General features: G+C 42.5%; 1 protein-coding gene across 4 annotated transcripts in view; it reads left to right on the top strand.

Annotated features, from left to right (window-relative positions):
- TRAPPC9 (trafficking protein particle complex subunit 9) overlaps nt 1-13,322 on the top strand; it is a 600,839-nt gene that overhangs the window by 5,936 nt on the left and 581,581 nt on the right. For all 4 annotated transcript variants that reach the window (XR_006737185.1, XR_006737186.1, XM_045560810.1 and 1 more), the window contains exons 2-3: nt 205-798; nt 11,052-11,197. Coding sequence is in view for 2 of the 4 variants with exons in the window: in XM_045560810.1 (XP_045416766.1) it covers nt 215-798; nt 11,052-11,197 (730 nt within the window). In the remaining 2 variants the exon portion in view is untranslated. The remainder of the gene's footprint in view (nt 1-204; nt 799-11,051; nt 11,198-13,322) is intronic.

Genomic DNA, 13,322 nt, shown 5'->3' on the forward strand with positions numbered 1-13,322 from the left:
AAGAGATCGAAAACCAGCAGTTACGGTATTGTACTAAGAACTATGAGAGCCATACCTAGAACTCTAAGGACAATTGATTGCACAGTCTTACTTGGGGCTTATCCTGCCTTCCAGGTAGTAAGCGTCAGAATTACTGCATCCCAAAGTGGGCCGACAGCATTCAGAACTGTGAATCTCAAAGTCTTGTTTTTTCTCTTTGGACAGGGACTTCAAAATGAGTGTCCCTGACTATATGCAGTGTGCTGAGGACCACCAGACTCTGCTTGTGGTGGTCCAGCCTGTTGGCATTGTGTCTGAAGAGAACTTCTTCAGGATCTACAAGAGGATTTGCTCCGTGAGTCAGATCAGTGTGCGGGACAACCAGCGAGTGCTCTACATCCGCTATAGGCACCACTACCCACCCGAGAACAATGAGTGGGGTGACTTCCAGACCCACCGCAAGGTTGTGGGCCTCATCACCATCACAGACTGCTTCTCGGCCAAGGACTGGCCACAGACCTTCGAGAAGTTCCACGTACAGAAGGAGATCTATGGCTCCACGCTGTACGACTCCCGGCTGTTTGTCTTTGGGCTGCAGGGGGAGATTGTGGAGCAGCCCCGTACAGACGTGGCCTTCTACCCCAACTACGAGGACTGCGAGACTGTGGAGAAGAGAATTGAGGACTTCATCGAATCTCTCTTCATTGTGCTTGAGTCCAAGCGTCTGGACAGAGCCACAGACAAGTCTGGGGATAAGATCCCCCTTCTCTGTGTCCCGTTTGAGAAAAAAGACTTTGTAGGATTGGACACAGACAGTAGGTAAGTTTACCTAGACACCCGGGTTCCTTGGCTTCTTTGCTTATATCAGAAGGGATAAGTTATTGCAGCAAGGTGTAGAAAGGTGTTTTCCATTGGTTTTTAAAACCTGTGACTTTTAAAAACAGGGACAGCCTTTGGTTAGGGGGAGTCTTTCAGGGCTAGTGGTACACTCATTTCCCCTTTCTAGGAGGGAATCCCAAGTGGGGCGCCAGGGAGCTGTGTCTAGTACAGGAGCCCCAGCCACTCGTGACTTTCAAGCACTAGAACTGAGGCTAGTTGAGATGTTCTGAGAGTAAAATACATACCAGGTTTTGAGACTTGCTACTGAAAAAAGAATGTAAAATATCTTGCTAATATTTTTTATATGTATAATGTGTTGAAATGATACTATCTTACATGTATTAGGTTAAATAAAATATATTATTAAAATCATTTTCAACTGTTTTTTACTTTTTAAAATATGGCAGCTAGAACTTAATTTACTTATGTGGCTTGCATTTTATTTTTGTTGGGCACTGCTGCCCTAGAGCACAAACGTTTTTTCAGTCTCATACCTTTGATTTATAGATGAGGTGCTGAATTTAGAGAGGCAGGAGCTAGGTCCAGGTTGAGCTAGAGGTGGAGCCCACATCTCCTGGTTCCCTGACTGGGCACCCTGCATGTGTCAGGCTACTTTCTTCTCGCCTGATGGCCACAGTGTCAGATTCCTCACTTATAGAGCACCCAAGACAGAGTATCAGGATGGCAGAAATGGCCCCAGGGAGTCCCTAAAGAGCTGCTTTACACAAATGGAAAGTATGTCTGTGTTTTCTGTATACCAAAGAGTGTTGGGTAGAGCAGGAAAATGTCAGTCTTCACATCTTGCCTGCTATTGATTCAAAAACTTTACTAAGAACCAGAATTGCAGATTCATTCATCTTTGCCATTTCTTCTGCTCTGCCCACCACTCTGTTTCACCATGTTTCCATTGTGGCTGTCCAGCAGAGGAGGATGAGATGCAAGCTTAGGCAGCAACTCTGTGCCCAGAGACACACAGGGAGAGTGCCGTGTAGCTGTGTTACTCACCGGCATTGTGGCCTTGGGCAGGGCGCCTGGTCACTCCGAATCCCTCTTTCTTCTGTAGGATTCAGATATTGATCCACAGGTGAGGATTAAATGACATACTGCACAGGCTGGCATAGTGCCTACTGCAAAGTAGGTACTCAGTATGTTTCTTGAATTTATCTAAGGTCAAGCAGTGACTTTCTGGGTGTTGGTAAGTCTGAGGAGAAAATATCACAGAATTGAGAAAAATAGTCCAAGTCCAGCCCTAGGAGTTGGAAGCACATAGTAGCCCCAGTCACACCTGTGTGTGGCACTTTGCAGGGCCTGGAAGGAATTTTCATTGTCTCACTCAAACATGTATTTGGCTTAAGGAACGGGAACATGGCATGTCATAGACCTGATCTGTGTTTAATCCTCACAGCAGCCCTGTGATCTACTACAGTTACGCTGGTTGGCTGCTGTGGGGCTGAAGTAGCAAGGTGTAGAAATCTGGGCAGACACTGAATGGCCGAGCTGATGTGCACACTGGGTCTGACCCCAGAGCCTAGGGCCTTCCCATCTCACCTTGCAGCCCACTGCTATGCCTCTCGAAGAACCCACATTGCTGTCAGGGCGGGCAGGTACCTGCAGTAATCATTTTTATAAAATGGTGCTGTGTAGTGCATGCAATTTGGATATTCCCTTGACTATGTCTTCCTCCTTTGCCACACAGAGCACCAGTGACATTTTTCAGTCACCAACTTCTTGGCTGTGAGGTTACAAATCCACCAGTGAATGCCAGCTCCTTTGCCTTTTTTTTTTTTGAAGAGATAGGGTCTTGCTCTGTTGGTCAGGCTGGAGTGTGCAGTGGTGTGATCAGCAGTGGTGTGATCATAGCTTACTATAACCTCAAACTCCTAGGCTCAAGTGATCCTCCTGCCTTAGCCTCTCAGGTAGCTGGGACTACAGGTGCACACCACCATGCCCGGCTAATTTTTAAATTTTTTTGTAGAGATGGGAGTGATCTTGCTATGTTGCCCAGGCTGGTCCTGAACTCCTGGCCTCAAGTGATCCCACCAGCTCGGGCTCCCAAAGTGCTGGGATTACAGGAGTGAGCCACTGTGTTCAGCCTCTTTTGGCTTTTGAAATCTGTGCTCACAATTCAGCAGGAATAACAAGAGTGTATTGGGATGTGGTGCCTCACACATAGTGGATAATAATAGACAAGTGTTTGTTGAGAGCCTTCGTGTGCCAGGCACAGCTCTAGGCACTGAAAGTACAGCGGCAAATAAAACTGCCCTCGTGGTGCCCATTCTGCTCTAGTGGGACAACTGCAGTCATAAACGTCAGTCATCATTTGGGCTTCAGTGAGGTAATGACGGCCAGTGAACTCAAATCAAATACATTCTCCTTTTATAGCTGTTAATCAGTTGTGGCTTTCACTACTCCGTCATTGGAAGCAATGATTCAGTTCAGGAACAGAGCCTTGCTCTCACCTGCACCTCTTTGTAGGAGTGAGAAAGTGTCCAACCTGAAATGAGATAGTATTTTGTAGCTCAGTAGGAAATGTCTAGATGTGAGTGCAGTTTTGGTTTGACACATTGACCATACTGATAGGGTCTATGACAGATAAGTCTAACTTCAGGTTCTAGACTTCCCAGTAACACCAGGTGCAGATGTCTTTTACCCAGAAGTTTACATGTTCCCGTACTCATAAAACCCATGGTCAGTTCTTGTATCTGTGCTGTTGTAGCTATCAAAATTATTTTTGTTCTTATGTGTTTCTAATTTTTGCTTGTTCCTCTTTCTTTTCTTTTTCTTTTCTTTTTTCCATCATACTGCCCTGTGAGTATGTTGTTGGGTCTGAAAAGGTAGGCTGTGAACATATTGCATTAAAAATAGCTAGATTTCCCTATGTGCTGCCTTCTCATAGCCTTCATTGCTTTAAAAAACAAAAACTTACTGCTGTGTAGATCCATATGTTAATTGAGTAATCTTTTTATTTTTTCAATATGTTTTTTAATTTTAGCCTTTTTAGCACGTAACCCATTAGAGTTTAATATTTGTTAAAATACTTGCTGTGGGAGAACTTGTTTGGTCTTCAGTGTTTGGTAACAAATGAGGCTTTATTAATTTTTTTGTTTGTTTCGAGGAAGTGAAATGCTAATTTATTTGGTTGGCTGCAGAAGGATTTTTCACAACATATTTTAACTGGGAAGGTCTAAGACTGCAGCGCCTTGCTTGGCCCTGGGCTTCTAAGTGAACACATCGGGCATGTGATTCCCAGCTGTGGCTGCCTGAGGGTGACGTGCATGAGGGTGAAGGTGCAGCAGAGTGCTGGCAGCTGTGGGAGGGGAGCTGCGGGGGGGGGGGGGCGGGGTGTCTGCCCGTCCTTTCTTTTGTTTTGCCTTGAGCATGCCATTTCCCCTTTGCCTTCACCTCAGCAACTTTCCCCCATAAAGGGGACAAAGGCCATCCTAAAATTGACACAGTCTTTTTCCCCCCTTTATGAGGGCTCAAGTACAATTTTTTTAAGTATCATGAAAATATGGCCTTTTCCTAAATAGTTAGTTCACCTGGATCTTGCAGGCACGACGACCTCTATAATTGACCACTGTTTCCTCTCTGCTCCTGCCAATGAGCGTTCAGAGCCAGAGTGGTGATTCACCTGTGCCTACTGCACAGGCCTTTACCTTCTTTTTAACCCTGTGAAGGCAAGAAAGCTGTTTCCGTACTTGTTGAAGAGAATGTCTGTCACTGATGGCACGCCATTCATTTGTGTTACTGACCTAGACCCTCCAGCATCCAAGGTCAGCCATGCAGGACAATCTTTGGCTGACCTAGTCCCCCCCACCCCATTTCATCTCACTGCAGGGAAAGGTTCTCGCTTGTGTTCTGCTGTCACCAACGTGCTGCCCGGGAGCCTTGTTCTTTAGTGCTCTGGTCCAAATGTGAGCACGTTCATTCTTCATTTACTTTGTCTCAGTTGAGATAGGCCAGACTTTCTGAACTATTTTACCACATTCCAGGGTGGGAGAACAAAAAATAAATGAAGGTAGCAAGTAAAAGAAGTTGGAACTGTTCAGCTTGGAAAATGCCAGGCAGGGATCCTGGGATGGTTGTTTTATCCTCGGCTGTGGGGCCTTTCCTGCCGCTTGCTGGATCCCAGGGTAGATGTGAGGACAGCGGCCTGGGTTCCCCTCCTCCCCTGCTCTCCTCTGGCAGGTGTGCTGCTATGACCGTTACCCAGGAGCTCTTCTGGACATTAGGCCCCTTAGGGCCCAGACCATGGGAGAACTGTGAATCCTTGCCATGGGTTGTCCTCTTGGCCTCCTGTGTGACAGACAAGTGCCTTTCCTAAGTGCCCTGTGCCAGGAGAGACCTCCCTCATTAGCGAGTGTCCTCCAGGGTGACTCAGCACACATTTATTGGGGGCCTACTGTGTGCTGTGGCAGGTGCTGGGGAACCAAGTTGAGATATACTTGAGAGACAGAGATGAAGAAAAGATGATGACAGAAAGAGGAAACCAAGTATGACACTCAGGTTTCTGAAAGGAACAAATAGGTATATGGTGGGGCTGCTTACTACAATCGGGAAGACTGGGAGGTGTTTTTGAGACGCCTGCTGGGCATTCAAGTGGAGATATTAAAGAGGCAGTTGGATTTGAGTAAGGGGAAGGAGTTGGACTAGATATACACATGGGGCGTATTTTGCCTGTATTTAAGATCATGAATATGGATGAGCTGATCTAGGGAGAACGCAGACTGAGGCAGGAGGAAGGTACATGGCTGACCCCTGGGTACTCACCATGATCGAGAGGTTGGCGGAAAGCCAAGATCACGGAGGTTTTATACATTATTCTAAGGAGTTTGGGTTTTAGGAGTAGCTGCCATTTATCTGAAAGGTGCTGGGTGTGGGGCTGCTACTAAAGAAATCTGAAGGCAATGATGTGGCCAGATTTGCATTTTAGAAAGATTGCTCTGGCAGCAGGATGGAGGAGGTGAGCCCACGCAGGAGCCACATTTGGGTGGGAGTGGGGAGAAGGTAGAGTTGATTCATCCTTGAGGGAGGGGAGAAAGGCATGAGGGGTGGTAGGGTTCCCAGCTGAACAGGCTGTCTTTCCCATGGACCATAAAGGACAGATTGGGCTGGAGATCTGAGGAGAGAGGTGAAGGAGAATTGGGAGAAAGACTGTTGGATAGTTCTGGAATAGTTCTTTTTTTAATAATAGACTTCAAAACACCAAACCTCTCATGAACATTGGTAGTTAACTATTGAGAAAGCAGTTCTTTTTTGATCCTTCTAAGTGTGAGACACCATATTGGGTCGATATAAGAACAGATAAGGCAGTCTGTCATTAGAGGCTTAATACTTACTAGGGGGTAATATAATTAAAAGAGGAGAGGGAGGGAAACTAGCATGGCTATATGTCAGGCATCAGTGAGCTACCACACCTTCCTATTTCATTTATGTCACATTTATGCCATCCTAGGTGGGTGGTAGCAGGCCCATTTTGGAAAGTAGGAGGCATTCTTATAGTGATTAAGTAATCAGTCCAGCTTCATACAGCTAGTAAATGACTTAGCAGGATTCAAACTTAGGACCGGCAGACTTTAAAGGCATGTTCTCTCTACTAATTCTGTTACCTCTTCATTATACTTGGAACAGTAAAGTAGATCAGTTTTGGACCCTTTCAGAAAAACATCTTTTGCTTAAGTGCTGCAGATCAATTTCACGAAGATCAGACTTCTCTGAAGGTTAGGTAGCTTCAAAGTGGTTTACATCCCAGAGAGAGAACTTTTTCATTTCACTTCTACGATGATATAGTTGCAAATAATGCACATATGCAAAATAAAACGTAGGCATTTCTAAACTTTCAATAAAAACTTTTCAGTTCTCCCCTGATAAGCTTTCTTTCTTTCTAACATGAATTGTAGGGTAAACTTAAACTCTTTCTTTATAGAATGATGTTTTAATATCCAACTTTAGTGTAAAAAACTTCAGATGGAGATAATCAGCACTGAAAATTTGCTTTCATTTCTTTATTAGGCAAGATGTAGTATTAGGTAATGGCCCATAAAGCATCTGAAATTGAGTATAAAACATTGCATTTTTAACTTTCTATTTAGAGCTGTCTTGCAACTAAAGGTTGTTTGCTTTGGAGCTTCAGCTATATAGCACCTGGGCAGCTTCTAGTATGTTTAATTGATTGCATTTACATGATGCATGTAATCAAAGACGTCCTCACTCCAAGACACCAAGATGGTCTAGTGAAAAATTATAGGGTGTAGCCATTATTTAATTATGCAAAGACTTCTAAAACTATATAATACCACCCCCACCCCCAAAGAGATTCTCTTTATCAAAGTTACTTTGGATTTTAATTGCAGACTTTGGTTGAGCAGCTCTAGCTTTTCTTTGGATTTGAATATATAAATTTCTTTGCAAGTAAATTGTGTTTTGGACTGGAATACCAAGGTTTTGTTTTCTTGAGCCACAAAAATGGTATCAAAATCACAAAAATATTAAACATTTTCTTCTTTTATCTAATCAAGAGTCTTTAATTGAATATCTTTCATTGAAATTTAATTAGTGTCAAGTACACAAAGGAGGTACAATTTGAGTGCCTTCTGTACAATGTTTCAGGCTATGTATTAAATACTTTCATACAATTTCTAGAAAGGATGCATTTCCCTTTATTTGTGGAGACTGTAAGTTCTTTGCCTATGATTTAGCTATAATTCATTTTATGAATTAAGGGACTATCACTTTTTAATTTTTCTAGCAATCCTTAATTCCAGTTTTTTAACCTAGTGTTTATAACTTGTATAGTGGTAATAAGGAAATAACATAAAGGTAGTTCTTTGAAGTAGTGAGAGCATATTCAAGTTTTTGTGGCTACATTCTGTTGCCCATGTCTTTGAAGTTCATCATTAGTTTTTTTTTTCCTAAGATTTTAGAACTTCTAGAGAAATCTAAAAAAACTGACACCATTTTCAAAGAAGAAAGGATCCATGCCTTTTTGAAAAAAGAGTTTTCATGAGACAGTTTATGTTCTTAATTATGCCAAAATTGGCTTAAAATTTTTTAGTTGTTTATTCATTTCATAGCTAACTAGGAATTGAATAATCTGTTAGCTGTTTATTACTATGCTTTTCAAAGGATTATAACAGAATTGCTTATAATCTTGAGATGATCCAGTCTTGGGGTATACATTACTCTGAGAGTTATGTACTGTATCTAAATCTAGGTAGAATTTTGTTTGTATGGTGTTTGGAGATTTCCCCCAAAGTATTAGGATTCATTCTATTTTATATAACTTAAAATGTTTTATATAGTTTTATTGAATCATTTGACATTAATATGAAAAATTATTAGCATATTTATAGGACTTATTTTTGTAAAAGTCTTGTTTTCAAAACAAATTATTTCTTATAATGGTTATACTTTTTATTTTTGAAATTTTCTGGGCTATATTTTGCTATAGCAGATTTGCACATTCATGTGAAGATGTTATAATTTACTTCTTTGGAAGAGTCAAACAAAGCAGGATGCTTTAAAGCAAATCTGTGTCTAACTGGTTAGGAGTAAAGTGTTTAAAAATGTCTACCTCAAAATATATTGAGCCAATATAATGGTAGTATTCATAAACTTACCCATGTATTGCGAGTTGGAAGCTATGTTACCAGAGGAGCAAAATGTCCATTTCGATGCTGAATTCTTTTCGTGGTTACAACAGGATAACACACCAACGAAGAGAGCAAAACACCGTCTGCCTTTGAGAGTGAGTGGCACTGGACTGCATGTCTGTAGTAGATGTAGTAATATTCTCAGAAGGACAGGGAGCACATTTCCTGAAATTCCATGCAGTTTATATTCTCTCCTCTTATTTTATATCAAGTGAAGATAAGAATGCCTACATAGTACATTATGTTGATATTAGAGTAAGAGACTTTCACAGTAGTTAAATTAAATTTTTTTCCCCCTAACAAATCCAGTGGCATACAACAAATCCTTGAATTTGGAGCTTGGGCTGTGATTTTAACTTTGGCCTCCTCTTTCCCTCTTACCATGTCTTTACCTTCTTCCCAAATGCCCTCAGAGAGGTCATGGTCTTCATGGAGGGGATAGACAAATACCCATGTAGTAACTATGTAGTTCTGTTTTGGAGGGGAACCTAGCCAAGGACATTATCAGGGAAGACTTCCTGGAAGAAGAGGGCTGTGTGTTAAGTTCTGAAGACAGAGTAAGAGTTAGCCAGGCAAAGGGGCAAGGAGGGTGGCTCACGTGAAAGGAGCAGCCTGGATAGAGGCTGGGGCTTGGGGAGAGTGCCGTGTGCTGAAAAGCGCTGAGCAGCCTGTGTCCTGGAGTTCAGGGTGAGAGGGCTGCCTCAGCGAGGGAGGCTGCTGGAGAGAGCCTGGTCATGGAGGGCTTTGGAGGGGCTCAGTTTTTATTAAAACTGACAACAGTGGGAGGCAGTGAGGGGTTTCAGCAGGGAGTAACCTTTGGGGAAAGTATTCTTGGTTCTGCTTCTGCTGGCAACTCTGCTGAAAGAAGAGATTGGGATGGGCCAGAGCAGTCTGTCCCTTTGAGACCCATCCATTCGTTTCTTATTCATAACAAACATATTTTGAGTATCTAGGGGAGAGGAATGGGCATACAATAGTAAGCAAAACATACGTGCCTTTTTGGAGCTTATAGATGTCAGAAATTGATTCAGTATAGAATGTTATGGGAACACATGAAGGACATCTAACCCACAGTGCAGAGGCTGGAGACAGGGAAGGCTTCCTTGAGAAACTGCCATTGAAATGAGCCCAAAGAAGAGTGGAGAGGTGAGAGGCAGGTGCAGATGGAGCCTGGGTGCTGCAGATGAGGCTGCCGTGGAGTGCAAGGGTGCACTGGTCAGAGGGGAGGCTGTGGTGGGGCAAGTTGGTGCAGTCACTCCTGAAGCATGTTTCTCCCTAAGGACTGAATTGGGGATCCTTGGAAGCGTTTGAAGTGGGGGAGGGACATAATTTGTGCTTTGGGAAGGCCACTCTGGCTGTGTGTGTAGAAGCAGCGAAGAGGGGTGCATACAGAGTGGGGAGGGTCACAGACCAGATAGAGGCTGTCAAGGTGACCGCTGTCTGCTGGGGATGGCAGGAGCAGCACAGGTGGAGCATTTTCTTAGGAGGAGGGGTGGTAGCAGAGGCTGTCCTAACACTGCCTGATGGCTAGGAGGAAGGCAAATGAAGGCTGGCGTTTCTTCTTCCCTCTGTCTGTGGCTTGTATCATGATCTTGGTTCAAGCAATATTTGGGACAGAAAAGCTAAATTCCAGAGTAGTCAAGAGTGTTGAACTTGTTAGAGTTAGACCTCATAGGAGTTAACTGTATATTGAGATCTGTCAATAACATTCATTTAGTTAGCAACTTCTTATCTTCTGGATTTCCACAGTTTTTTTTTTTTTTTAAGCCAGTCAAATTTAGCAGTGGGGGTTTTCATAGGGGTTTTATTCTTAATAAGATTGTTTTCTTGGTGAGGGAAAATTTAATGCAGCTGCTATTTTTCTTAAAAAAATCATATGTCTTAAGAAATTTAATATTTAAAAGATTAGAAATATTTAAAAATGATAAAGGAAGATTTTGGTACAGTTGCTTTGGTTTCTGAATTGGTATGGAGTTAGAAGCCTTTGCATTATTTAATAGCATATCCTTGCCAATATTTTAAAGAACTGTTAGTGAGCATCCCAGGCCCTGCCCTCTGAGAGCATTATTAAAGCTTGCTCTGAAATAGTGAAGATAAAGGTCTTGTTTCCTAAAGCCAAATGGTTGGCTAATAATATGCAGCATCTCTGTCTTTATAAAATAGTAATAGGTTTGAAGTTAAGAAAGTGGAACATAATTGATTTTTCAAAAAACTGAAACATAAACTTTCTTATGCTAATGTTGCAATTGGAAAATCTGAAAAGAAATATCCTACTCTAATATTGTCTAAGTGAAATACATGGTGGAAGTCCTATATACCTGTCCCCTTCAGTCAGTCATTTGGCAGTCAATTTTTGAAGTCAGGACCACTCTAGCTCACATCACTGGCAATGATTGTTGCTGGCTTTCAATTATAGAGCCTGATGTTGCCTTCTTAGCATTTTTTAGTAGCAAGAGAATTGAATAGTGCCTGGTCAGTGTGCTTTTTGGGTGGGAGTCATGTAGTAATAATGATGCATTTTCGTTGCATTTTCATCTTTAGACATTACAAGAAGCGGTGCCAAGGGCGCATGCGAAAACACGTGGGGGATTTATGCCTTCAGGCGGGGATGCTGCAGGACTCCTTGGTGCATTACCACATGTCGGTGGAACTTCTCCGCTCGGTGAATGACTTTCTGTGGCTTGGAGGTAAGATTATTTGGTGAAGATGATCTAATATGTAATTTTTCCAACTGTTGTTTGAAATAAGAGGAAGCAGGAAAAAAAAGTCTCTAAAAAGAAAGGAGGAGGGAGGAAAGCATCCGGCCTGTGCTGGTCTCAGGAGGAGTCACCTGGGGAGACTTCCCTGCCTCCTCTGCCACCACTTCTGCCCGGCCTGCACCGTGTCCTCTGGAGGAGGAACTTCACATGAGTTTCCTCCACGACTGCTGCGTGTTCTTGCTCCTGTCCTTCCTCCTCCTTCCTCTTAGCACATCCTGCCCTCTGCTAAGAATGCCATTCCCCATGGACTTCATCTCCTAATTCATTCTTCAAAACCTCCTCTGTATGTCAGATGATGAATGAATTAGCAAAATGTGGTATGTACGTGCAGCAGAATATTATTCAGCCTTCAAAATGACTGAAATACTGATGCTGCTGCAGCAGGGAGGAACCTTGACCACATCGTGCTCAGTGAAAGAAGCCAGACACAAAAGGCCACATACCGTATAATTGTGTTTACATGAAGTGTCCAGAGTAGGCAAATCTGTGGCAGCAGATTTCCTGGTTGCCAGGGGCAGGGGAGCAGTGGAATGGGGAGTGACTACTGATGGGTATAACGTTTCTCTTTGGGGTGATGAGAATGTTCCAGAATCAGAAAGTGATGTTGGTTGCACAACTGTGAATATGCTAAAAACTGCTGAATTGTACACTTTAAGTGGGTAAATTTTATGATATGTGAATGATATGTCAGCTTTAAAAATTAAAAGAAAAAAAAGAAGAAAATCTACTTCAAAGGACAGCCTTTTCTGACCCCTCCTGGCAGTCAGGCAGAGCTAGAACGCTATGTTGGAGCTGATCCTTTGTGTTGGAATTGCTTGTTTATGTGTTTTTTTCCCCGTCAGGGACTGTGTCTCCTGCGGGTGGGAGTGGAAGGCATGGGTTATGTTGTTTTCATCTGGGTGTGTCCCTCCCCTAGCATACTGTAGGTATTCCTATAAATGCTTGTTAAATGAATGTTGTGAGAGTAAGGACGAAAATAGGGTTAGTGGAGTTGCCCAGTGGCTGCCTGACTCCGGGCATCACACCAGACTGAATGCAGAAGCAAACAGAAGATTCCAGCTGACTTGTATTAATTTGGACATTCAAGACATATGTAGAAATGTAAAACAGTGCTGTTCTTCCAGTATTTTTGTTTTGGAAAACAATTATTTTTCATAAAAATGTTAAGACATGACAGGCTTATTATTAATTTAAAATGAATTAATACATAAATATTTAAATCCTTTTCTCAGTTTTATTTTCCAATATGGTGAATATTTATAGGTATAACCACATAAAAAAATCCTTTGTGGTCATAAGTGATTTTTTTTTATTTTTTAGAGATAGGGTCTTGCTTGGTCTCTCAGGCTCACTGAGTACATAGCTCACTGCAGCCTTGAATTCCTGGGCTCAAGCTATCCTCCCACCTCAGCCTCCTGAGTAGCTGGGACTATAGGCACACCCCACTATGCCTGGCTAATTTTTAAAATTTTTTGTAGAGACTGGGATCTCGCTATGTTTTTCAGGCTGGTCTTGAACTCTTGGCCTCGAACTATCTTCCTGCCTTCGCCTCCCAAAGTGTGGGCATTACAGGTGTGAGCCATTGGACCTGGCTAATCCTCAGCAATTTTTAAGAGTGTCAGGGAATTTTGGGACCCACAGTTTAAGAACTACTGAATTAATGAATAAAGATGATAAGGATAAATACAGTAGTACAATTTACAAGACACGTGGCATAGCTTGAGAGTATCAGGACGTAACTGCTAATGAGAGATGTGCAACAGGTAGGTACTAGCTGCCTTTGAGGAAGAGGTAGATCTACAAGTGTTTGCTACAGCCCAGAAAGGAACAGATGCATTTAGAATATGTGGAATGGAAAGGTATTCTGCACCACTTTGGTGGTATTACTTTTAAATATTAGAGCACTTTCTGCTACAGGTTTCTGTAGTTTCAGAATTTGGTATAGAGTCTGCCACACGGTATGTGTGAAAATGTTGGTTACATGAATGAATGAGGAGGCTGGCCTGTTTCACATGCGCATTCAGCTCCTCAGTGAAACCTTGAGCATGGTATA

This window comes from Lemur catta, chromosome 9, assembly GCF_020740605.2.
Source record: "Lemur catta isolate mLemCat1 chromosome 9, mLemCat1.pri, whole genome shotgun sequence".
Taxonomy (NCBI): Eukaryota; Metazoa; Chordata; class Mammalia; order Primates; family Lemuridae; genus Lemur; species Lemur catta.